Source organism: Folsomia candida, unplaced genomic scaffold (genome assembly GCF_002217175.1).
Source record: "Folsomia candida strain VU population unplaced genomic scaffold, ASM221717v1 Fcan01_Sc001, whole genome shotgun sequence".
Lineage (NCBI taxonomy): Eukaryota > Metazoa > Arthropoda > Collembola > Entomobryomorpha > Isotomidae > Folsomia > Folsomia candida.
In genome coordinates this window covers 28,109,029-28,133,859 of record NW_019091193.1, presented here as the reverse complement: position 1 = coordinate 28,133,859, position 24,831 = coordinate 28,109,029, and the positions used below count along the sequence as shown (strand labels likewise).

At 38.9% G+C, this 24,831-nt stretch overlaps 5 protein-coding genes across 5 annotated transcripts; 4 read left to right on the top strand and 1 right to left on the bottom strand.

Annotated features, from left to right (window-relative positions):
* Positions 1-7: 7 nt before the first annotated feature.
* On the top strand, positions 8-9,847 carry LOC110852410 (metal transporter CNNM4). Its single transcript, XM_022100482.2, has 17 exons — positions 8-1,186; positions 3,479-4,176; positions 5,254-5,563; positions 5,896-6,255; positions 6,406-6,561; positions 6,637-6,678; positions 6,757-6,891; positions 6,965-7,042; positions 7,119-7,212; positions 7,276-7,467; positions 7,548-7,688; positions 7,771-7,908; positions 7,979-8,112; positions 8,186-8,324; positions 8,405-8,649; positions 8,710-8,778; positions 8,881-9,847. The coding sequence occupies exons 2-17, from the start codon at positions 3,905-3,907 to the stop codon at positions 9,100-9,102; spliced, it is 2,727 nt and encodes a 908-aa protein (XP_021956174.1). The 5' UTR covers positions 8-1,186; positions 3,479-3,904; the 3' UTR covers positions 9,103-9,847.
* Positions 9,848-10,867: 1,020 nt separating this feature from the next.
* LOC110849597 (metal transporter CNNM4) lies at positions 10,868-14,414 on the top strand. The gene is made up of 13 exons (XM_022097029.2): positions 10,868-11,650; positions 11,727-11,755; positions 11,818-11,941; positions 12,007-12,147; positions 12,213-12,260; positions 12,579-12,725; positions 12,850-12,941; positions 13,009-13,143; positions 13,205-13,282; positions 13,359-13,452; positions 13,516-13,707; positions 13,796-13,936; positions 14,016-14,414. The coding sequence occupies exons 1-13, from the start codon at positions 11,140-11,142 to the stop codon at positions 14,174-14,176; spliced, it is 1,893 nt and encodes a 630-aa protein (XP_021952721.1). The 5' UTR covers positions 10,868-11,139; the 3' UTR covers positions 14,177-14,414.
* Positions 14,229-18,341, bottom strand: LOC110849607 (ornithine aminotransferase, mitochondrial). The gene is made up of 6 exons (XM_022097039.2): positions 17,943-18,341; positions 17,633-17,857; positions 16,319-16,542; positions 15,737-15,988; positions 15,100-15,352; positions 14,229-14,652 (listed from the first exon to the last, which is right to left on the bottom strand). The coding sequence occupies exons 1-6, from the start codon at positions 18,136-18,138 to the stop codon at positions 14,480-14,482; spliced, it is 1,323 nt and encodes a 440-aa protein (XP_021952731.1). The 5' UTR covers positions 18,139-18,341; the 3' UTR covers positions 14,229-14,479.
* Positions 18,342-20,319: 1,978 nt separating this feature from the next.
* On the top strand, positions 20,320-21,803 carry LOC110861806. Its single transcript, XM_022110948.2, has 4 exons — positions 20,320-20,498; positions 20,574-20,969; positions 21,244-21,341; positions 21,427-21,803. The coding sequence occupies exons 1-4, from the start codon at positions 20,465-20,467 to the stop codon at positions 21,718-21,720; spliced, it is 822 nt and encodes a 273-aa protein (XP_021966640.1). The 5' UTR covers positions 20,320-20,464; the 3' UTR covers positions 21,721-21,803.
* A 402-nt stretch (positions 21,804-22,205) lies between these two features.
* On the top strand, positions 22,206-24,829 carry LOC110853144 (histone-lysine N-methyltransferase PR-Set7). The gene is made up of 5 exons (XM_022101390.2): positions 22,206-22,785; positions 22,864-23,035; positions 23,307-23,497; positions 23,583-23,678; positions 23,815-24,829. Exons 1-5 carry the CDS (start codon positions 22,673-22,675, stop codon positions 23,927-23,929), a joined length of 687 nt encoding a protein of 228 aa, XP_021957082.1. The 5' UTR covers positions 22,206-22,672; the 3' UTR covers positions 23,930-24,829.
* The last annotated feature ends 2 nt before the right edge of the window (positions 24,830-24,831 follow it).

Genomic DNA, 24,831 nt, shown 5'->3' with positions numbered 1-24,831 from the left:
CCTACTCGGAAATATTTCAGTGGGACAAAGACCAAGGCGACGATTTTTTCCTTTATTTAGCTCCCATCTCGTTAAAATAGAAATTTCCCCAGAAATATTCTAGAACAATTCGTAACCAAATTGTAGACTTATTAGTCACCAAAATTATACTACCTGAATCCGTATTTTCTCATATAAACGTTGAAATTAAGAAAAGGAATCTCGCCATACGCTGCATAATATATTTCTTTGTTGCCCGCATAATAATAGTAATTCCATCGTCACGTCACTCGCACTCGTCATGATTAGTCCAGAGTTCGAATAGATAGGTGCATGGATATCGCTAATAAAAATCGCTAAACAGATATATCGTACATAATTTAGTAACACAATTATTGATGGAAATCTACAAATTTAATGAATAAACGAAACGAAATTCATACCCCGGAAGCATAAAACGTTACATGGTAACTTAGCTCTGTGTTTTTCGTGGTGGGAGTGGCGTTGCATGTTATTACTTATCTCTCATTAAATGTGATTCTAGAATAGCTTATCAAAATGTAAAATATAGCAGATTTTGTGCGAAAGACGAGGTGAAAAGGAGTGAAAAGTGCAACAATTGATAAATATGGACGCAGTATAAAGGGTGCAGTATTTCGCATCATCTCGCCAGTCTGGTGGACAGTAGATCTTCGTGGAGGCTCAAATTGTCACCTGAATTTGAAAACCAACCAACTAAAAGTTAATCACGTTAATAATTAATAATAATAATGTTATCCTGTCGCCCTGCAGTGTCACGCATAATAATTAATCCCGTGCTTCAGTGCAAGTGTGAAGAAATCAAAATGAGAATATTGTTATTGACGACTGTGTCGTTTTCTTCGGGCTATTTTAATTCTGTTTGGAAGTGAAAGTTGGTTCGTGCAGTGGTGCAGGTGCAGTGTCTTACGCAAAAGTAATAATAATAATAATACACGAATTACTACGCATCGTCATCATAAAAATATTTTTTCCAAGTCGACCCATTTTATTTCCATCCCGTTTTACTATTTTATTTTGTCGCAAATGAATGAAATTTGAAGTCGAGAGATCAAGAATTTTCAAAGAGAACAGGAAACGATAAAACATCAAGAAGAAAAACATCCCGTCACGTGGAAAGTTGGTTGGTCAACGGATTTATTGATGCAGGCAAAAGTTTATTGATCCGGTAAGTCCCCTTCACTGTTTTTTTACCATCTAGATATGTCAACATATGGATGTCATGTCACCGCTTAATCGATGCGAGTACAACGAACTTGTGCGCACTTTAGGCAACAATTCCTGCTAAAAGTGGAGACGATTTCTCAGTTTAGTTTGTGTTTGTCTATCGACTTCCTAAACTTCGGGTGAAATTTGACCCCAAGTGGTTGAATAGTTAATGTAATGCATTCATTTATTAGCAGCGAGAGAAACGGGGTGTACATATGAATGACATTCGACTTAATTGTTGTTTGTTTATGGCCTGGTTGTTGGTATATATATAGCGACACTTGGTATTATTGGGGAAGCATTATGGAAATTATGTGTCCACTCTGGGGGCCAATTTCCTGGTAAATTTACGTTGTACAAACAAACAAAGTGCGATGGTGAGGATATGTAATATTCCAGTCCTTACAAGTTCAATTTATGTATTGAGGCACTAAATTGCATAATAAGCATTATGTCAGTTTCATGACTAAAATATTCCTATCGTCTCAATTTTTCCATATCTGAAAGATCCATGATCAATAATTCCCTCTTCCTCAGTGGAAAAAATTACATTAATTTCTAATCCTCAGTTCGAAATCCGGCCAAACAAAATTTGACACTACTTCGCAGTGCGATAAATTTCCTCTTATTCCGTATTTACGCTTATGCATATTTATACAATTGACCTATTACTGCCCAGTCCTCATCTCATGTTAGTCGTGAGAGTCTAAATTTTACTGAATTCTCACAATGGAATACAGGACCTAGCTCAACATTATGATGGATTGACTCACCAAATTTCTAGATAACTACATACCCAAAACATAAACCAAATTGTGAATGAGATAATTTACTTTGAAACCAGTTAGTTTGATTTTATTGCATTTTTTTCTACACACACAAGTACATCCATACATAAACTTTATTACGTAACGTGATTAGATAGATACTAAATATCCCTGTATGATTGTCCATCCATGTTATTCACCTTATCATCCCCACCACCACCACCACCACTTGACTTCAATTGAATAACTAACCTAACTGACGGCTTTTCACAAAGAATAAGTACTAAAATCATTCCAAACATCTGCATCAATTTGTTTTTAAGGTCTTATTATTCTTCCCTTGTTGTTTTTTTAAGTAAACTTATTATTTGTTTCGCCGTCTCATCCAGTCCCGTGCCAGGCCAGCCAGCCAGGCAGTCAGACTGATGATGATGAGAACAATGTAAGAACAATATTTAATGTCCTTTCGTCCCGACCAGATAAGGATAATGGTGGACAAACAGTGAAAATAAAACACAATTTAAATTAAGATGAATACATTGTAGTATTATTATTTATTTATTATTAAATATTATCTTCATATCACGCACGGTACGGCACGGTGGATGGAACATTTATCGATAATTATCGCTCTTTTGTTAATTTACTACTTAATCCTCCACACACTATTGACGCCCTCGTTCACCTCCACCTCCACATGCATGCAGCCATCCATCCATCCATAAACCCGAGGAGGATCAGGTTGACCACGACCCACCAGACCAGCAGTTCAGGGTGCATGTGGCATAGGGCGACGAGGATGAGGACGACGATTGTTCAGTCAAATCTGGTTGGCCCCAGCCCAGAATAAAAAATATAAGAAACAGTTCATCTACTTTTTTTAAAAAAGTGAAAAGCAACTTAGGACTTAAATTTCAATTTCAATGAACGAGAACGAGATGGGACAAATATTTAGAAATATGCCAATTAAACGGGTCGAGAAAGCAGAGGAGGAGGAGGGTAGTTTGCTAACTGTTAGAAAAGTGTTTCGTGCTCCGATTAAAAACTTATTAGCGATACGACCATAAAAGTGTAAAGTTTAGTGGACAAATTATTTCTCAAAGAAAAATCGGAGCGACACAGTTTCAAAATTAAAAAAAGCATATAGGTACTTGCATATACACACCAATCCTGAGAAACTGGTGGCTGAATTCGCATGAAATATAAATAAAATCATGTAAAATTCCACCACCACCGCGATTTCTTCCCGTACACGGACTACGGAGCATAAATATTTGTTGAGCAAGACCACTTTCTTGCAGGCACAATCGCACAATTGTGAGACGCCTTCCGACCAAGTAGCACCTCAAACCAGGCACTTTCTCTCACTTTTCTTACATACGGGCAAAAAAATCACGGTGTGTTCCACGTGCAGGAGAGAACGTGGACGTGGACATGTAACCTTAAAGTCGTGAATACGTACACTAATTAATCCTTCTTTTCAGAAACCAGAAACTATGGGCTCAAAATAAGAACTCAAAACCGCCCCGAATTACTAAAAATTTACCTGAAGTGAGTGAAAGTGAAGTATATTTAGTTATAATTTGTATTAACTCAACAAAGAAGCAGTCCGAAGAGCATTCATTCCATCAGAAAATAAAATACTGCGGTTAATAAAACCATAATTCTTCTCAATTATGTCTCTTATTTCCTACCCCACAATCGTCTCAATCTTCCCTTCGCAACGCAAAGACTATTACAACAACTTTTTGTCCTGACGAAAACCAAGCTCGTTCCCCTGTCCCAAAGGAAGAAAAACTTTTGTGACTATCGAGCAAAAGTGAAAAGCGCCACCCCACAACCACACCCACCCCCGACGACAAAGTTATAAATACCCCTCTGCCAAGTAATAATCCTTCTCTCCTTGCACGATGGGATCTTCATCATCGGTCCGCATCATCCTGCTCATCGTGACCTGTGTCCTCTACCCGGTTGTAGATGCCCGTGAATTGTACACCCCGCAACAACGCCACCACTTCCTCCAGGAAATAGTGCCCATCACTCAGCCCTCGCCCGATGCAAATGAGGCCAACAAGCACCCGACCAGCACGGAAGACAGCACTTCTGCGGATGATTTCTACCCGAGGCAGGATTTGCCCTTGTCTTCGGACGAGTTTGACGGCGGATCGGTAGAAATTGAAAGGTGAGGAAATTTGAGAGAAAGTCGTTAATTAATTAGTTCATTCATTTTCGCACAAAATGTTTACAAATATGGGACAAAGTAGGTGAGAAAGTGCATTTTTTCCTGACCTGACGTAACGCAATGACGGCTCAAATTACATTACTGGTTGATTGATAGGGTTTATTAAAAGTTTCATTTAATCTCGTGGCATATGTTTGCGTGTCACGTGTCATGACTTAATTTTTTATCATTTTTGGTTACATTACATTACTCACGCAAATAAAAATACCCGTTTCGGAGTTTTAGCATGTTTTTTGTAAATTCCATTTTTAAACGTGTAAACGTGTTTACGACCTTGTTTGTGTTCAGGATATCAAATCTATTTGTTCAATGTGACCTTCTAAAAATGCCTAAAACACGGCAAGTTCATAAATTAGAGTAAAACCACATAAAAATCTATTGTACATATTTTATTTAGCACTTGTACATATGTTACAGGCCGTGAGTGAGGCGACACCACATCACCAAATTAAATTGCATAATATGTAAATGCATATGTAAATATGTGCGAGTCCAACAAGCTTCGTGAAGCCGTGACGAATTTCATTCCTTGTTTACAATCATGACACATTAGTAAAAATAATAATCGTTAATTATATCCGCGCATATAGAGCAAGCTTCACTTGATCCCCATTATATTCTCACAGTGATGCGTGAAGCTGGGATTAAATTACCTCCGGAATTATTACCTGGTGCACTAAATAATAAAGAAGTCGTTCATTCGTGCCGATGAATATTCCCGACTCCATTACGTTTAATCTCCTTAATTAAACAAGAAAATGAGATAAAAATATCTGTCCAAAAGTTTAAATCATATGAATCATATCCAGAAATAACTGGTTTGCATGCGGACGAGGATAGATTGAACTAAATTAATGCAGAATTTGTGACATGTTATTGTTCCAACGAGTTATATGTTGGTTTGTGATAAGTAAAATGTGACGACAATTTGACAGACGTCAGGTTAACCTGAAATAATGTAAATATGATGTATGTAAAATCTCCACTAATTTAAATAAAATGTCCCCTTAATTTCAGTCATGGCAAGAAATTGTTACCCCGGACCCAGAAGGTCATCCAACAGCAGATTTTGCCGTCGTCGTCATCGTCGTCGTCACGTCAAAAATGTGACTGTGCTACGCAGCCACCGGTCCACGTGATTGGAATGAGTTTCGAGTATGAGTCGGACAAGAAACGTGTCGAGTATGACGACTCCAGCTCGCCGCACATTTTGGAGGGGACGCCACTCAAAATCCGACTTTATGGGAGGTTCGACGACACGACTTTCTTCAAAGTGTCGAAATTCCATAAATGTGATGACCCCAGTAATCGCGAGATGCCCGTCAAAGTAGGTCAACCTCATCAACTTGCTGCACAATTCAGCATTTGCATAATTAATCAAATGAGACAGATAAAAATGCATGCATCTGATTTCCTCCATTGCCAAAAACTAAACGTAAGACTCGATGGCTTATCGCCAAAATGGTGAAAATTAGCACATTTTTAATCATTTCTCAGCTCTGGGAATTTGTTTTAAAATTCTGGACGTCAAATTTGTAGTCAGTAAGTTGACATGTTCTGATTTTGGCGATGAATCATCGAGTCCTACGTTAACCAGTGGTCAATTTAATAACCACACGATTGCCTTGCCACCTATTTACGCATTGTTTGACCCCCCAGGTCACCAACATCGCCCCCACTGGGACCTCCGCCATCGTCCACATCACCCTCCCCCGCTACGGAGAACTTGACGAGATCTTCATCTGCCTCAACTCCTCATCCTCGCCCAGCTTCGTTCGCCAAGGGGAAATCGTCCTCGATGGTGAGACGGCGATGCCCGAGCCCTGGTTGGTCATCAAGCTGTACAAGGCGATGCTTCCCCTGTGGCTGCACTTCCTCCTGCTCTCCACCCTCCTCGCCCTCTCCGGCCTCTTCTCCGGCCTCAACCTCGGGCTCATGAGTCTCAACAAGACCGACCTCAAGATAATTATCAACACTGGCACCTTGGACGAACGCAGCTATGCCGCCGCCATTGCACCCGTATGGACCATTTGCATAATCGAATTTGTCTCAAAATTTAATTATTTTTTAAAACAAAATTCATTTCTTTAATTTCTATTAAGCATATTTTCTGATTCCTTGCATTGTAATAATTGACAAGTAATAAACGGGCAAATAAATAAAACGCAGGTACGAAATCACGGCAACTTCCTCCTCTGCTGCCTGCTCTTCAGCAACGTTTTGGTCAACGCGTCCCTCACAATATTGGTTGACGACTTGACATCGGGACTCATTGCAATTATGATGTCAACCCTGGCCATCGTAATTTTTGGGGAGATAATTCCTGTAATTATAATAATATAATTGATTTTATTATAATTAATAATATAATTAATAAATATAAATATTAATTATTATTAGCAAGCGATCTGTTCCAGACATGGGTTAGCTGTTGGAGCGAAGGTGAATAATTAGATTTTATTCGGTTGTTTCAAAAAAGAAATTACAGTTTGTTGAGTTGACGTGAATATCTTTTTGCAGACCATTTACGTCACAAAGTTCTTCATGTGCATCACTTGTCCATTGGCGTATCCTTTAAGTAAGATTCTTGACCGGATATTAGGCGAAGAAATTGGAAGTGTTTATACGCGAGAAAGATTGAAGGAATTATTACGGGTGGGAACTCAATTTCTAGTAATTTTTGCGGAATTTGTATGAAAATGTGTTAAAAAATCTCCATTTTCTCCAGGTTACGAAAGATCATCACGGTCTGGCAATTGAGGAAGTTGGCATTATTTCTGGGGCATTGGACATGAAGACTAAAACGGTTAGTGTGTAAATACATACACTCAACTTCCGGTTTCTTCTCGAGTATTCGAACAACTTTTTCTCTGTGTCTGCAGGTGAAGGACATTATGGTTCGACTTGAATCCGTTTTCATGCTTCCGATCGATGCAGTCCTTGACTTTGAAACCTTTGCTTTTATCGAATACCAAGGTAATTACTGTCGCTCAATTATTTAATCAATAGTCAAGATCTCATGGCTGAGTTTTGTTGTAGGATACTCTCGAATTCCCGTCTACCAGGAGGACCGTTCCAACATTGTTGGGCTACTCAACGTTAAGCAACTCACTTTATTGGATGCCAACGACAACATTCCACTCAAAACTGTGATTGAGTATTATCAGAATCAGTTGTTCTTCGTGTTTGAGAACGCACGACTGGATTACATGTTCCGCACTTTTAGAGAAGGTCAATATTTACGATCAATATTTTGAAATTTCCAAATAATTCGAGAACTTTTTATTAAATCTCAATTTTTTTCATTCTAGGAAACAAGGGCCACATGGCGTTTGTCCAGCAAATAAATGACGAAGGCGAAGGCGACCCGTTCTACCAAACCATTGGTCTCGTCACGTTCGAGGATGTATTGGAGGAACTTCTACAGGCCGAAATTATGGATGAGAGCGACAGTAAATAAAATAATTAAACTATAATTTACACAAATAATCAGGAATTTCGGAATCATTCATTGTATATTTTTATTTTATCCAGTCGGAAAGCAAGAAGCACGCTTAGCCCCCAACAACAAACGCGAACCCATAAAACCATTCGATTCTAAGCGCAAACCAAAAGTTCGTGTCGAAATTCCAGCCCCATTGGCGTTGGCAGCTGTCCAATTTTTGAGCACAAGTATAAAATTTAAATATTATGGAAAATTAAATTGCAAAATTATAAAATCCTCGTCGTTTCGTTCCCACAGGTGTCGAACCCTTCAAGAAAGAGTGGCTTTCCGTCGCCATTCTGCAACGGCTCGTTCGTGGGTGTGCCCAGTACATAAAAATGCCAAAAGATAAGGGGAATCAGCACCTCCCAGAGATGTACCTTTACGAATCGGTGAGTATCAAGTTCCCCAAAAGAAGGAAAAATCGTCCAAACTTACACAAATATTGACCTTACGTTTTCACAGGGCAAGCCATCCGAGTATTTCGTCATGGTTTTGGAAGGACGCGTCGAGGTTACCGTCGGAAAAGAAAACTTGACCTATGAAAGTGGCGCATTCACAACGTTCGGGAAGGATTTCTTTATCTCAGAGTTAGCTCAGGAACGTAAGTACTACTTTTTCTAATAGCAATGGCGTATGCTCTCCGATTTTGATTAAAATTGGTGTCAATCTCATGCTGCGCAGAAAGTGGAGCCACCTCGCCAACCCCGACCTCCGAAAGGGGGGATTCTTCCTGCTCATCATCACTCTTCAAACCGAAACGACGCACCTTTATCCCCGACTACACGGTCCGCGTGGCGACTGACTTGCACTATTTAATGATGAAGTTCAGTGCCTACAAGGCCGCCATGCTGGCCACGGTTATCGAACGGAGTAACGCCGACCCGTCCAAGATTCAGAATAAAAATTGGCGAGATGAAATTGACAAGGTTCGGAAAGTTAAATTAGAGTAAAATTGACCACCCGTCACTACTTTTTCTGTCTTCCAGGTCTTGGAAAGAGGTGCAGCTGGAGAGGAGGACAACACGTCAGAGTCAAGTAGACGGCCCCGCATGTCGGTAAGTGATATGAAATAATTGCACATAAATTCGCAAAATTTGAAATACTTGGTAAATAAATATGGGCAAAATATGCATTAACTTAATTTTACACTTTTCCAGAGAGACGAAAGTTTCAAAACCTACAAATTCGGTACTGACACAGAACCAGCGAGCAGGAAAACGTCCCTCGTCGCCATAGGGGAAAATAACGGTGGGATTCATAGCGGAACGGGTGCCTCTTCCTGCAACAGATTGTCCACGATACCCGCATCAAGCAACGAAACGAACCATAACGGTCGAGCTCATGGAGAGGATGCCGAAGAGACGAGCAAATTATTGTGAATATTTTTTTTAGTCTTGGACGATCGTCACAAAAAAGTGGACAGATTTTTATTTTCCATTTTCCAGAATTTCACTTCATTCACTTGACTAACACGGATAAACTTTTGAAAAAAAAATCACTAACTTTTCTCGTCATGATTTCCAATTGCTCAAAAATTGAAGGCAGCAACAAAATATTCACAAATCGATACAATTTGAAATTAAAAATAACCAAAAATGACATGTACATGACCTTCCCTCGTCACCATTAGTAAATAGATTGGCAACAATTGATCCGTCTTTTTTTAAAGTTGCTGTTCCTTTTTCCGTAATTTTTGTCTTCCAACCTTTTTTGTACTGGAAAAAGTCATATTTTTTGTCACAATGAAAATGCGAATTTAATTTCCATATTATTTTTTTGCTTGCTTTAAAAACTCGAGAGGCAAGGGTAGTAAAATCGAAGCTCATCCATCACATTTTACAACTCGTTTTTTAAAAGATTTTGTGTATGTACCAATCATCATCAGACTGTTTTTTTTTATTTTTCATATTATGATTTCGTGTTATAAAAAATTCCAAATAGTCAGACTTTTTTTCTTTAATGAATCGTGATCTAGTTAATCATCATCGTCGTGTATGTACATTATAAAGCAAAGTATATATGTATTTAAATAGCTGGCTAGTTAGTAAATACATAAGGCCACATTGAGAATATGTAAAAAGTGTTATGTATTTATTAGGAAATAAAACAAATTATATATTAAAACATTATCTTTGTGGGGAACATAGGACTCAAAATCAGCACATTTTTAATCATTTCTCATCTCTGAGGAGTTATTTTAAAATTCTGTGTATTCTTTATTTTGGTTTAAAATATTTACGAATATTTTTTTTCATTCTTAACCGAATTACAGTTCTCTGATCTTTGAACAAAGATTTACGTGAGTAAATAATACTGTAATGAACGACGTGCATTGTGACATGTGCACCGTCAAACGTGGAGTTCAACTTGAGACAAACAATATTAAACTAATTGGATTGATTTGGGTCTTTAATATTCTAAAATCGTTTGCAGCAGGATGCTCTCGGAATTTCTAAGTAAAGGTGCGATAAGAGGATTAACAGAACACAATGTGAAAATTTATAATATGTATTGTGTACAATTTCGGCCACATTTTTCAACATTTTCAAATCCATACATACATAAATAAATGAATCTTAGTTAGTTTACTTAGTTCATTTTTAGTTTATGTAGCTGTAAATATTTATGAAATCAAAATTTTGCAAAAATGAGATTAATGATAGAAAAAGACTAAAATGTTTCTAAATTTGAGCAATTTAATGCTCTGGTGACGGTATAACGAAAACATGGGTTTTTCCATCTTTTGACCCTCTAGGAAACCTTGGACTTGACAATAATGACTCATCCAGTTTGTCCACTTATTTACATATTCTCCCATGATGCAACTAAACGGGATTAAAATCCCCACATTTCCCAACCTATCCTCTATTTTAAACCAAGGACCACAAATATGCAAAAATACTGTGCAAAAAAAAATTCAGCAAAACCATAACTTAGCCCCGTGCATTCTCTGATATGCAAACACTGTCTTCTTCTTCCTTGTGTTTCTTCTAGGCAGACTGACGACGGCTCTTCTTCTACGCAGGTATAGGTTTCCTATCTACTTATTCAAAATTTGTTATCAAAATGCATGACTTTCTACTACTTGCAAGAAGAACGGATGATGGAATATGCAATAAGCTCCTGTGCTACACATACATCCATCAAACCATTAGAGTTCGTGTCACTCAAATAAATAAGTTGACTTGGCTGGCCTGTTATTCTCCCAAAAGAGTTTACCAGATTACCCGAGCTGTGACTTGAATACTCCTTTTGAACAAAGTGTACATGAGGAGACGATATCTCTCCCACGATCCACTCTGAATTATAAATTGTTCCCAATTATCCATCGTGTATTAACCAACTCGCTCCGGTTAAGTGATACGTAGGCTCCTTAATCCTCACTTGACTCACTTCTTCACCCACACCGACGCGACATGGTTGACACGCCACTCTCGTGGAGAAAACTTTGCAATTTCTTCCCCCGCATTTTCGCACTACTTCTTATCCTCACGACGACGGGTTTTATCTCACCGGTCACGCCAGCCTCCGTCCAAGCCGCGTCGTCAAGACTGGAGAATCATGGCATCGAGTCGCATCCTCACCCGTTCTACGCGTACGGTCACAATGAGACGGATCGAGTGAGCACGAATGTCACCGTGATACAGTTAGAGTCAGGTCGTGATCATGGGGTGGACGAGGGTGACGAGGAGTCGTCACTTTTGGGGAGGGATGACCTCCTAGAGTCGTCCCTTGGGGCGGCGTCCCTCTTCCCAAGGGTACACGCCCTTCGAGTGGAAGAGTCGACCAAGCCGGTGACCTATGAGAATGCCGTGTCTGTAATTGTGGCCGAGTCGGAGGCAGTGATTCGCCTCTTTGGGGAGGGATTTGGACCAAATATGGTCGTCAAGTTTGTCACTGATGTGAGGAAAGCGGGGTCGGATTGTGGTAAGCGGGTTGTGAATAAATTGATGAGAAAATGACGAAATCTAGGGGTTTTTTTACTAATTTTTTTATACAACAGATTTCCTGTCGTCGACGAGGTCATTTGTGGTGCGTGATTGTCTAAAAAAAAATTGTGAGAAAATTTGTGACTAATTATTTTTCGTTTTTAGATTGACCATCCACTCAACGACACGATCCGACATGATAAGAAGCGATACTCTGCTACTGTTAAAATTAGTCTGCCCCGATTAAACTATACAAACCAGAGGTTTTATCTTTGTGCGAAGGATAGTGGTACGCGTGAGGAGGTTGTGCTTTCTGTTGTGGGCGAAATAAATGGGTTGTTGCTAAATACGCAGATTCGACGCCATGGGTGCATCAAGGGACGGAGGAGTTTGTCTCGATGAAATCTTCCGTTAATTGGCTCCCACTATGGGCTCACATTCTCCTCCTCGTGACACTTCTGCTCTTATCGGGTCTCTTTTCTGGCCTCAATTTAGGTGAGTTGGAGTAAATATGGAATGACATTAATGTTAACAGATTGTCTTATTTGTACTCCACTCAGGTCTCATGGCGATGGATATAACAGAGCTGAAAATTATAGAAAAAACGGGTAAAGTTCCACAAGTTTTCTTCTTATCAATCCTACATTTCTTAGTACATACCAATGTTCCGTTTCTTGCGGGTTTGCTACATTTCTTGCACTGCAAAGCAAGAAGCACAAGAAATGTGAGGTGCAAGAAACTGCCAGAAATATCCAGCCACGCGTCGTATGAACTTTTGCAGCGGGGCATAGTTCCTTGCGACTTGCATTTCTTGTGGGTCAAAATAGCTGCAAGAAACCACTTTCTTCCCGTTATTTCTTCCAAGCGGTTGCTCGCACCTGAAACATTGCCTACTTTTCGTAATACTAATCAGTACCACTTAACAGGGACGGAGAAGGAAAGAGCTTACGCCAAAACTGTGCAGCCAGTCCGTCATGCAGGCAACTACTTACTGTGCAGTATCCTCTTCGGAAATGTCATGTTTAACTCGACCCTCACCATTTTATTGGACGACATTACCACGGGACTCATTGGTGAGCCTGTCATTAACTAAATATGATAAATTAAATAGCATCAATATTGACACGAAAATTTCAACCCCCCACAATTAAAAGCGAAGCAATATGCATCAAGTAATCCCCACCTTCTCCCCTTTAGCCGTTATCACTTCCACGCTGGCCATCGTAATTTTTGGCGAGATTTTGCCTCAGACATTCTGCTCTCGACATGGTTTGGCTGTGGGAGCGAAGGTATGTAAATAAATAAAAATCCAGAACAAAATTATAGGTTGATATGTACGCTAATTTGTCTTTCCAGACAATTTATATTACAAAATTCGTCATGTGCGTCACTTGTCCATTGTCGTATCCTTTGAGTAAACTGCTCGACTGGATATTGGGCGAAGAGATTGGAAATGTTTATACGCGAGAAAGATTGAAGGAATTATTAAAGGTGCAAACTCAGTTTGTAGTAATTTTTATGAAAACATGCTAAAACATCTCAATTTCTCCAGGTTACGAAAGACCATCATGGTCTGGCTATTGAGGAAGTTGGCATTATTTCTGGGGCATTGGACATGAAGACTAAAACGGTTAGTGTGTAAATACATACACTCAACTTCCGGTTTCTTCTCGAGTATTCGAACAACTTTTTCTCTGTGTCTGCAGGTGAAGGACATTATGGTTCGACTTGAATCCGTTTTCATGCTCCCGATCGATGCAGTCCTTGACTTTGAAACCTTTGCTTTTATCGAATACCAAGGTAATTACCGTCGCTCAATTACTTAATCAATAGTCAAGATCTCATGGCTGGTTTTTGTTGTAGGATACTCTCGAATTCCCGTCTACCAGGAGGACCGTTCCAACATTGTTGGTCTACTCAACGTTAAGCAACTCACTTTATTGGATGCCAACGACAACATTCCACTCAAAACTGTGATTGAGTATTATCAGAATCAGTTGTTCTTCGTGTTTGAGAATGCACGACTGGATTACATGTTCCGCACTTTTAGAGAAGGTCAATATTTCAAAATTTCGATTTCCTAATAATTTTAAAACGTCTTCTCTCTTACTACTCAATTTTTCAATCCATAATCTTTCTCCAGGAAACAAGGGCCACATGGCGTTTGTCCAGCAAATAAATGACGAAGGCGAAGGTGACCCATTTTACCAAACCATTGGCCTCGTCACGTTCGAGGATGTATTGGAGGAACTTCTACAGGCCGAAATTATGGATGAGAGCGACAGTAAATAAAACAATTGAATTAAAAATTTCCATAAATGATCAGAAATTTCAGAATTATTTATTGTCTTTATTTTGTCCAGTCGGAAAACAAGAGGCCCGTTTATCCCCCAACAACACTGACCAACAACAACCAATTAAACCATTATTCAATTCGAAACGCAAGCCAAAAGTGCATGTCGAAATTCCAGCTCCATTTGCCTTGGCAGCTGTCCAGTTTTTGAGCACAAATCGGAAAGAATAAATATTTATGTAAAGGAAAAGTGTGCACTTTACTTGCACGATAATAACGATGATAATATTCCAGAATAATTTTATTACTTGAAAAAAATACAATTTTAGTCTTAGACAATGCAAATCTGGTCCAGATTAGTTAGTCATTTGATCGATCGATGTTGGATCAACGACGAAAATATAAATTGTGATGGGACAAGAATAATAATAATTAATAATAATGTAGCAATAAAGTAAATGATTTCTGACACGAAGAAAAATACGTATGTACGAATCTTATCCGAATTATTGATTATCGCGTGACATCCATCATCTACTTCTTGGGGACGTATGATTTCATGGTGTCACTCATAATGGCGATGGCCTGGTCCAGCTCAGTCTGGTTGATGGTGAGGGGTGGGGCAAGGCGGATAATGTCGCCATGCGTGGGTTTGGCCAGGAGTCCGTTGTCCTTCAGGCGAACACACATTTCCCAGGCGTCGAATTCTGTGGGTCAAAATCAAAAAAAGGTTAAGTTTTGAACAGAGATGGTCAAAATACAGTATTTTGAGCTCTGTGCTTCCAAGGGTTTGAATTTCCAGGGGTGTTACACCCACAAAAAGACGAAAATCATTGAGAAGAAGTCATACAAAGATACACGTCTTGTGAAGAAGTTAACTTCTTATCGCTGTCAAAATACTTTATGTTTAGAAAATTCTGAAAATAATGTATTTTGATAGCTCGGTTAAAAGTTAATTTCTTCAGAAAACCTGTATTTTCGTATGACTTCTTCTCAATGCAGATTCTTGTATTTTTGTGAGTGTAACACCCCTGGAAATTCATACCTTGGGATGAACGGGGATCTAAATGTTGTATTTTCGCAAAGCATTTTGGTCATCTATGATTTTTGAAAGGTCGTCTCATCTAATTTGCATATAATTATGGATGCATTACCTGGTGCAACCACTACTGCGTTCAAGAGCCCTTTTCCTCTCACGAGTTTGACGACGGAGGATGGCAATTTGGCCAATTCAGTGCGTAATACTTGACCCATCTTTTCCGCGTTTTTGGCCAATCCTTCCTCTTCCATGACTTCGAGTGCGGCCATTGCTACCTTGCAAGCGAGTGGATTGCCACCATAAGTCGAACCATGCTCTCCAGGTCGGATGCACAGCATGACGTCGTCATCCGCAAGAACAGCAGAAACCTGTTCGTGGGTCCATCCAAAAATTAGTATTCAGCATATGAAGAATGCATGCAACTAGTCAGCCGCTCTGTCAATGTGACCTTGGCAATTTATTTTTTGCTCAAACAAAATCTGGAGGTGTGTCGGTCTTAGAGACCAATCCACTTATCCCAGTCTTTCTTTTCTTGTTTTGCAGTGCAAGAAATGTAGCAAACCAAGAAATGCGAGGTGCAAGAAATATGCGCCATCGAGCCAAGCGCTTATGAAGTATATCGACGGCGTAGTTTCTTGTGCCTTGCATTTCTAGCAGGTCAAAATATGTAGCTGCAAGAAACCACTTTCTTGCCGTTATTTAGTGCAAGTGCTTACTTGCACCCGAAACAATGACTTTTCATCCTTACTCACCGGTAGCACACCACCGCTCAAAGCCTTCCCCAAAATGACAATGTCGGGGCGAACATTTTCATGATCGACGGCCAGTCTTTTCCCCGTGCGGGCGAGTCCGGTTTGCACCTCGTCCGCAATAAAGAGAACATTTCGCCTGGTGCAGATGTCCCGGACGCCTTTGAGATAACCGTCGTGTGGGACGACGACGCCAGCCTCGCCTTGAATCGGCTCCACCATGAAGGCGCACACAGTCGGGTCTTGCAAGGCTTGCTAAAATTGGGAAAATTCAAAATGTAGACTTTTGTAATTTAAAAATATAAAAAAAGTTTGCAAACGTTCAAATTTATCACTTCAATGCTTGACCCTAATATCCAACGTCAAAAACATGACAAGAATTTTTATGAATTTTCAAAATAACGACTAATTTTTCCAAAAATTGGTACAACATTTTCTTTTATCTTTTCTATGCATGTCTTGATACGCATATGTAACAAAATATGTAGCGTTCGAAATATTGACAAATAAAGCAAACTTCCATGCAATCCAATTAAATTAAAATGTAAGATTTTTTAAACTTGAAAAACGTAAAAATTCCCGTACCTCCAAAACCTCCAAATCGTTATACGGAATGATTTTAAACCCTGGCATGTAGGGTCCAAAGCCTTCATAGGAAACGGGATCTGTCGACGCTGAAATTGCGGACATCGTCCTTCCCCAAAAGTTGCCCTCCACGAAGACTATTTTCGCCTCATTTTTGGGAATCCCTTTCTTCATGTAGCCCCATTTTCGGGCCAATTTGCACGCCGTTTCGCCACCTTCGACTCCTGAGATACGAAGATATTACGAATTATGACACCATGCATCATTAGCGTAATTAAAAGTAAGCACGAGACTTTTTTCTCTGCCTCTCTGTTTGTTCATACAAGTCAATTAGCACCGCTATAAATGCTACACGTCCTTGAACTTGCTTCTTCAACGAACAAAATAAATTTGACATTAGGCAAAAATGAAATATTCAACCTGTTTAAAATACAGATTAGTGAAGTAAATAGATGTGCAAAATCTGACGCGTAGTAAGATTTTTACACCCTTAAGCAAGCAAATAGTGAGGAGGAGAGCTCATTAAGTAAGTCAACTGAATTTTCTATGTATGTATACACAATAAGTAATTGTTTCGTTCTTCACTTGGAAGAATAGGGAGAGAGTTGCAGTTTATTTATAAATATTTTACGATCGACAATTAAATATTGGTTAACAGGATGCCCAACTCCTTCTTATGCAGGGATGATCATATTTCACTTTATGTAATGCAAAGCAAATATAATGGTTTTTCAAAGCAAGGGAAACGTGCATGAATAAATTAAACCGAATAAACTGATGAACAGAGGATGGATATGTAATTACGAAAAATCGCTGAAATATGTATTTCATATTTACGAAAATAGACGCCAAAATATTTGCGAAATATGTACGAAAAAACATAAAAATAAGAATTTTCGACAAATTTGTACTTTTGAATATATGATAATGCTCTGGATTTTTTGTAGTCAAATTTCTTTGAGCAAAAAATTTTCGTCTCGTATGGTTGAAATATTTATAAAATATATGTATTTTTGAAAAAAATTTGTGAAAGACTTCCGTATTTAGCGGAAATATTTATGTCTAAAAACCTAGAAATATGTGCCAATTACTGCCAATATGTAAAAATATTTTGAAATTTTGGTGATCCATGCGAGTTAGGGAACACGGTACAAAGTTTGACCTTCGGTCGTCATCAAAGCTTAAAAATAAATACATATCCGCCCTCTGCTAATAAAGCGATTAAATTAGGAATTTCCTTTCAATCGAGTAATCCGAGACGGAGGATTGTTAAGATTATGAAGGAATGTCAATGTGACCCCCACATTTTCTCACCCGTATTCATGGGAAGGACCTTATCATATCCGAACAGTCTTGTCAAGTACTCCTCATATTCGCCCAGCACGTCTGAATAGAACGCTCGCGACGTCAAGGTGAGAATGTCGGCTTGCTCTTTCAACGCGGCGACGATTTTGGGATGGCAATGGCCCTGATTCACGGCCGAGTAGGCGCTCAGAAAGTCGAAATAGCGTCGTCCCTCGACATCCCAGACGTAGACGCCTGGAAGGAAATCAAACCTCAAAGTCAGTCTCAATTTCCCCACGAAATTTGTCTTAAAGAATAACCTTATCAATTTATGTCTCACCTTCTCCTCTGCACAAGGCGACGGGGATGGGATGGTAATTGTGCGCCCCGTATTTTGACTCTCTGTCGAAAATCTGTTGTGGTGTTATTTTCGCACCAGACGTGGTTTTTGGGTGAGACGTAGCTTTTCCTCTCTTCAGAAAAACACCACTCCCACCAATCTCACTTTTCAGCAGGGTTGAGAAGGAGCGAATCATTTTGATATAATCAGACTACTTGGTTGACGAGGTGAGACGAAGAACGATACAGAACCTGACGGACCAATGGACTGGAACGAAATGAGCGATTGTTCAGCAAAGAGGGCTCAATTATAGATATGTAAGTGCGATGAAGACGAAGACAAAACTTGGTCAACTTCTTTATCCAGCAGCAGAAGCACAGTGAATTGAATTTTACACGTACCGTCCCGTGTGTATTAGTTAGTAGTTCACCAACAAGTTAGTTTATCATAAACAACGACGAACTTGGGACACTTTTTGCGTAGTAGAAGTGCAGTGGTAGCACGGTAGTTAGTCTTATTAAATTCGGGTATACTCAACTCTAATGATATTTGTTCCTCTTGTTTCGTTTATTGTCCCGGTTTGCTCTTTCTGCAATCGTTCGTTTCCTTTAGGCATCCGTTTCTCGGGACATGAAAATAATGCGCAACTCAATCGTCTTTTGGTCCATTGCCCAACTTTTAATGTTTTAGCTGGTGCATTATATAAGCGAGTGTGTGTGTGTATTGCATTCCAGCCAGGTAGATATTACTTTACTTACTAGGATGTCTCACAGCGTATGCTCTCCGATTTTGCCCAAATTAGTGTCCATTGGTCACAAATGTAATTAATACGAAATTTGCAAAAGACATGATCTTCCTATACGCAAGTTTGGCGGAGATATTTGCATCCGAAGAGGAGAAAACGCTGAGTATATTTGGAAAGTTTAGCATTTGTCAACTTTACTGCGTGTTTTCTCCTCTTCGGATACAAATATCCCTTCCAAACCTTCGTATTGGGAGATTGTGTCTTTTGCAAATTTCACATGAATTAAATTTGTCATTGATTGTCACTACTTTGATTAAAATCAGAAAGCATACGCTGGGAGACCTTTTGGTAAGTACTAATCCTAAGTAATGCATGTATAAATGCCAGAATCAGTTTGACACATATTATGCCTCCATTCATTATCTTAGGTAAAGTTAAAGGCCCAATTTATTCCCTAATTATTCCATCCATAATACATACGCGTACGTGTGTCAGAAGAGTCATAAGTAAAAGAATGGTATGAACTGAAATGTACAACCTTCAGAATGGAGGAGAGAGTTCAAACAGAACATAAAAACTGGTATCCAGTATGCATATTAAATTAAGTAATTAATAATACCCAACATTTTTTAACTTGTGTACATGCACCGAGCAGTAGCAAACAAGTAAAATATTCCACTCGCCGCCCACAGAATTTTGCATGCAACAACAATTTAATTGCTTAAGCAGATTGGAACTTGATTTCGCGTCCAGTCCACACACACTCCAGTGACCGAGTGGAATTCACTCTTAACAGGATTTTAGATATTTCAGGGGACGAGAAAGAATAAAATTAAAACAGGTCGTACATGTGGATTTTAACAGGTTGGATGCATTATGTAGTGAAAAGTTGCTCGATGAAGATTAATTAAAGGTAGATTTTTGCACTGTATAGATTTGCATTTACATAATTTGGTTGGTGCCGAATTTTTGTCCCAGTAAGGAAGAATTATATAATGTTGAATTTGGTTAGTTAAACGTATGTGATTTGTTCATGCAATGCAATATTTTAGTGACAAATGAATAACAATTCAAGGAAAATATTTTCATAAACTTTTCTAATTTTTCCGTACTGATGGAGTTTTAGGATTATTATTAGTGTCTTCAACTTTAAAAGTACCTAACTTCTTGGCTTCCTTCGCTTCGCTTTTCTACCCAAAAAGTATAAACTTATTGTAATTCGTTCATGCAATATTTTACTGACGAATGAATAACAATTTAAGGGAAATATTTTCGTAAACTTTTCTAATTTTTCCGTACTATTGGAATTTTGGTATTACTATTAGTTTCTTGAACTTTAAAAGTACCTAACTTGGTCTCCTGTCTCCTTCGCTTTACTTTTCTACCCAAAAAGTATAAATTGCTGATAACATAAAGAAAACAGTAATTGTTCATGTACTCGACATTCTCGTCCTTCCTAGTCTGCTTAAAAGAGACTTAATTTCGTCTCAACTTTCGTCTCACTCATACATTGTCATTTAGAAAATAACCATTTTGCTACCTGAAAAGAGACTTCACTTATGTCCTTCCCCTCTTATCTTGTCATGAAGATAAAGTTGAAAAACATTTTCATACGATGCACAACTCATTCGAGCATTTGGGTGATGTGGTACACAAGTCATCGTCACGTAGAATGTGCGCGAACTGAGAGATTGGTATTGGATTCAGCTCAGCCCACGAGTAGAAAACTGATTCAAAGTTAATTTAATAACTTTGGATCTTTGGCGACAAACAAATCATGGCTTTTTTCATAGCCTTCACCAGGTCACGAGGTGCGTGTGGTGTACCTGAGTTACCTTATCTTAACTAATTATTATTCTTACTTGTCTTTTTGTCTAATGTTCTAGTTGGCAGTTGCGCCTCCGTCGCCCTGAAGGGAATTCTCGGTGATGGGAGTGGTGCCTTTCCCAGATCCAAGTCCACCCTCTCTGTCGGCAACAATTATCAATCCTTCCTTTGTTTGGGAGAAGGAGGAAGAGCTTTATCTAACATTCAGTTGAGCAGTGAAATTCAACGCGACTTTACTCGAAGATGGTTCCACTCAACGTCTCCTGTCCTCCAGGATGAGAAAAAAGAAGACCAGAAAGACGAGAAAGACGAGAACGTGGACACGACAGGTCAAGTAGAGAATAAAACTGACTCGCAAGAAGAAGGTAGAGGTCGTGGTAAAAATCGAGGCTATTTAAAAAGCCGAACAAAAGTTATTCCGGTCGAAGTTAGCATTCGATATCTCAAAAGCCCCGGTATGTATATGTAATATTATACATAATGATCAGTAATAGGAAGTTAGCAAACCTACATTTTTAAAATTTCCGGAACTTGCCCTATCTCTGAGTTATTTCCGGAGCCGATCTTGAAATCATAGTGTCCTTTGAACATTTTTCATATTATGTCCGGAAATTTTGACCAAAGTCAAGAGATAGGGAAAGTTACGGAAATTTAAAAAACGTAGATTTGCTAATTTCGTAATATGCGTAAAGTTTAAAATAAACACAATTTCGGTTTTCATGCTTACAGCGTATAAGACAACATACGGTGACAACTTGGTCTGGGTCTTATACAGACGCAATTTCAAAGGACAATTTGCTCCAAAGAAGACTCGAAAAACATGCATTGTAAGTGGTGTGACATCATGCACTCAATTTAAGTATTATCCGTGACCTATCACTATTTCTAACCAATTCTTCCTCCCTTACTTAGAGAGCCGGCGAACTCGCTACTGGAAATCCCTGCCCCATTTGCCGAGATGAATATTTAGTCCTTCACCCAGAAAATGTAACTTTACTAAAACAGTTCATTTCTCCCTTCAATGGAGAAATTCTCAACTACACCAAAACCGGACTTTGTCAGATGCAGCATGAAAAACTTTTAATTGCTGTAAAACAAGCGAAAGACATTGGAAGTATAACTTTTGATATTCCATTTAGAGAATATGACTACTCAGAGTATGCCCATTTGTACGAGTCTTACAAGCCTTCTAAGTCTAATTCATAACTTTAATTATTTTGAAGTCATCTTATTTATTGTTTTTATTAGTTTTCCTTTTAATATACAAGTAAAGTATTTAATGAATCTTTTGACTCGTCTGGAAGGTCATTGACTTTCACCATTTTCTCTCCGCGGCGTAAAATCTCTTGTGATTTTTTGGGGATTTCTCCTTTGCCAATCAAATGTTCTTACCGAAAATTGGAGCAATTCTCAATGATAAATTTTGGATCTTCCGGTTTGATTAAAACCACTTAATTCCTCCCACGACATGTTTATACTGTTCCCGAAATAATGCATTTTCTCAAAGTTAATCATTCTCCTTGAAGCGTTAGTTGAATCGAAAGTTGTGTTGCATGCAATTGCGAATCTCAGATGAACCCACTGGTCTGGATGGCATAGAGAGCGTGGAGGAATCATTAGACGACCACCACCACCACCACCAAAAAACTGAACTCGGCTGAACTGAAGTTATGCAGGCAGGAGCGAGTGAGAATGCGAGTGAATCTGCAGCAGGAGCATCGAGGAAGGACTGCGAACATAGAAATAAATCCTCCTCGTCGTTCCTGTGCTTCTTCTTCACGGAGAGGACGGAGAGGCAAAATATTTGTTTACACTCATTGTCTCTCTCATTACTCGCAACGGCTCAACCCAACCAACGGTCCAGTCCTCCAGTCCTCTCACCGTCACCATCACCACCATCACCACCATCATTCATCACCACACCACTAGTAGTATTTAACTCTAATTAGGAAATTAAATTTATTCGCAATTCCACCCTCACCACGAACAAGTAGAAGGACAGGGGGTGGTGGTGGTGGTTACTGCTGTACTGCTGCTACTACTACTGCTGCTGCTGCTGCTGCTCGGACCGAGTGGGTGTGGAGGAGGAGGAGAAATCTAAAATTTTTATACATTTTTAACTAACGGCGACGCATCTCCGTCAAGAGAAGACTTCTTCATGCCTAGCTTTTTAGGTGTACCCGTCACGTGCTCCGTGAAGTGTTCAATGTTTTTAAGTGCCAATAATCATGCCGCAAAGCCTCTTCTCACATCATCTCAGGAAAATAAGACGTAATATATTTATAAGCTTGTAATTAACTGGGTTAATAATGGGGATGATGAAATTATGTACTTCTTTTTTTTCTCCAGGAATAGTATACTAGATGACGACAAGAACAAAAATCACAAAAAAGGGAAGAAAATCACAGACTACTTTCCTCCAAGGAGGACGAGTAATCGAAAAACGCAAGAAACTATTCGCGAAGAGAAACAACAACTCCTTGTCAAGTTGGTTTTAGACGAGACTGAAGATGGTTTACAAGTATGGAAGTTTCTATAATTTAGTTAATTTATTATACTATGGGCCCAACCACGAGGTATGACTAGAAGGACGAAGCACAATGTCCCTCAAGTTATAGCCGCCATTGTGGTTGCGCTCATGTATCGTCGTCGGTCGAAGTATAAAATCGGACGAGAAACGTGTGTTACAGATGTAACCGATTATATAACTAGGCCGACGATATACTTCAAAGGGGAAGGTCGTACCTATCGAATATTAGTTTAATTGTACTAATTTGTGGCTTGACTTGCAGGCTAAACGATTTCCCGGCAAGGGCAGGGGGGTCGTTGCCACGAAGCGTTTCCAGAAGAACGAGTTCATTGTCGAGTATGCTGGAACACTCATGATGGCAGCTGAAGCCAGAGCGAAAGATGCTAAATATGCTCGAGACGGATTCACCGGTTGCTACATGTATTACTTCTCCCACAACAACCAACAGTATTGGTAAGACATAAGCGATGCAGTACTATTTTCCTTTCTGGATCATCACTATCGTTCACTCACTAACAATCACTTTCTCTTTTCTCAGTGTGGACGCGACCGAGGAATCTGGTCGTATGGGACGACTGATAAATCACAGCCGTAATGGAAACCTTATCACTAAAGTAGTGGAAGTAAAGGGGAGGTGAGAATTTATTAAATATATATTTGTTTAGATTTTTTTATACGGTTTGATTTGAGGACTTAACTTATCAAATCTGTACTAGAAATTCTTTAAATATATGATGTTTAATATGATATACCATCATTTTAAATTCTAGTCCCAGACTGATATTCGTCGCTAAACGGGATATCGACGCAAACGAAGAGCTAAATTATGACTATGGCGATCGCAGCCGAGAATCCCTCCGTCACCATCCGTGGCTAGCGTACTGATAAATAAATAACAATAGTAATATTAAAATAATAACAAAGTTTTCTTTTTGTGTTTCGCTGGTGTGCATGCATGCTAGAAGAGGAGTGTGTGGAGGAAGAGGTTTGCTTGATGGCGACCAGTATTCGAACAATATTATGATGATTATTATTATGATTATTGCAAGAAGAAGAGCTCATCATTCATTGTTGTTGTTGTTGTTATTATTGTACTACGATGACGACGGCTACTACTATTACTACTTTACATACGGCACCTTCATAGAATCTCAAACTTTCAAACCTTATTTATTACCTATTTAATTATTAATTAATTGATCATTATTACTATTAGTGCTATTATTAGTATTGCTGTTAATTATACCCTCAACAACAGTTTTTATTAACGTGGTGCGAGCAGCATGTCCTCCTCCGCGTGCAGATTTTAGACTTAACTATTTATATACCATGACCTTAAAGAAAGTGATTTGTGCTGGTAATTGTGTTCATTATATTGCATAAGGGTAAGAATAATAACTTGAGGCGACGATGATGAAGTGTACTGATTGATACTACTACTACTACTACCACTACTGCTGATAATGATGATAGAATAATTTATGTCAATTCAAACCACAAGTGGCCTATGTAGGTCATGCATGACGTCGTGGCGTCAGTTAATAATACGATAATAATAATGATATAGAATAAATCAAAGCATCTCATTCGTATTTGTAAAAAATTAAAATATCTTGTCCAATTCCGACCATTTTTGTAGTCAGGTTCAATTGATGTATTAAGAATAAGGAAGCAAAAGAGTTGTAGGGACGACAAAGAGTAAAACAAAATAATATGCTCTTCTTTATACACAATACAACACATGATGTAATAATAAAATAAAAGCACCAAAAGATATTATACATATC

What these genes read in the sequence shown, in the direction of transcription:
- LOC110852410 (XM_022100482.2), top strand. Translation starts at nt 3,905, where the DNA reads ATGGGATCTTCATCATCGGTCCGCATCATCCTGCTCATCGTGACCTGT. An exon ending in ATCGCGAGATGCCCGTCAAA is followed by an intron (nt 5,564 to 5,895) that starts GTAGGTCAACCT and finishes TTGACCCCCCAG; the next exon opens with GTCACCAACATCGCCCCCAC. An exon ending in TGCTTTTATCGAATACCAAG is followed by an intron (nt 7,213 to 7,275) that starts GTAATTACTGTC and finishes GTTTTGTTGTAG; the next exon opens with GATACTCTCGAATTCCCGTC.
- LOC110849597 (XM_022097029.2), top strand. Translation starts at nt 11,140, where the DNA reads ATGGTTGACACGCCACTCTCGTGGAGAAAACTTTGCAATTTCTTCCCC. An exon ending in GAAAATTATAGAAAAAACGG is followed by an intron (nt 12,261 to 12,578) that starts GTAAAGTTCCAC and finishes ACCACTTAACAG; the next exon opens with GGACGGAGAAGGAAAGAGCT. An exon ending in CATTACCACGGGACTCATTG is followed by an intron (nt 12,726 to 12,849) that starts GTGAGCCTGTCA and finishes TCTCCCCTTTAG; the next exon opens with CCGTTATCACTTCCACGCTG.
- LOC110849607 (XM_022097039.2), bottom strand. Translation starts at nt 18,138, where the DNA reads ATGATTCGCTCCTTCTCAACCCTGCTGAAAAGTGAGATTGGTGGGAGT. An exon ending in ACGATTTGGAGGTTTTGGAG is followed by an intron (nt 15,989 to 16,318) that starts GTACGGGAATTT and finishes TCCCAATTTTAG; the next exon opens with CAAGCCTTGCAAGACCCGAC. An exon ending in TGAGCGGTGGTGTGCTACCG is followed by an intron (nt 15,353 to 15,736) that starts GTGAGTAAGGAT and finishes ACCCACGAACAG; the next exon opens with GTTTCTGCTGTTCTTGCGGA.
- LOC110861806 (XM_022110948.2), top strand. Translation starts at nt 20,465, where the DNA reads ATGGCTTTTTTCATAGCCTTCACCAGGTCACGAG. An exon ending in AGCCTTCACCAGGTCACGAG is followed by an intron (nt 20,499 to 20,573) that starts GTGCGTGTGGTG and finishes CTAATGTTCTAG; the next exon opens with TTGGCAGTTGCGCCTCCGTC. An exon ending in AGACTCGAAAAACATGCATT is followed by an intron (nt 21,342 to 21,426) that starts GTAAGTGGTGTG and finishes TCCCTTACTTAG; the next exon opens with AGAGCCGGCGAACTCGCTAC.
- LOC110853144 (XM_022101390.2), top strand. Translation starts at nt 22,673, where the DNA reads ATGCCTAGCTTTTTAGGTGTACCCGTCACGTGCTCCGTGAAGTGTTCA. An exon ending in AGACTGAAGATGGTTTACAA is followed by an intron (nt 23,036 to 23,306) that starts GTATGGAAGTTT and finishes CTTGACTTGCAG; the next exon opens with GCTAAACGATTTCCCGGCAA. An exon ending in CACAACAACCAACAGTATTG is followed by an intron (nt 23,498 to 23,582) that starts GTAAGACATAAG and finishes CTCTTTTCTCAG; the next exon opens with TGTGGACGCGACCGAGGAAT.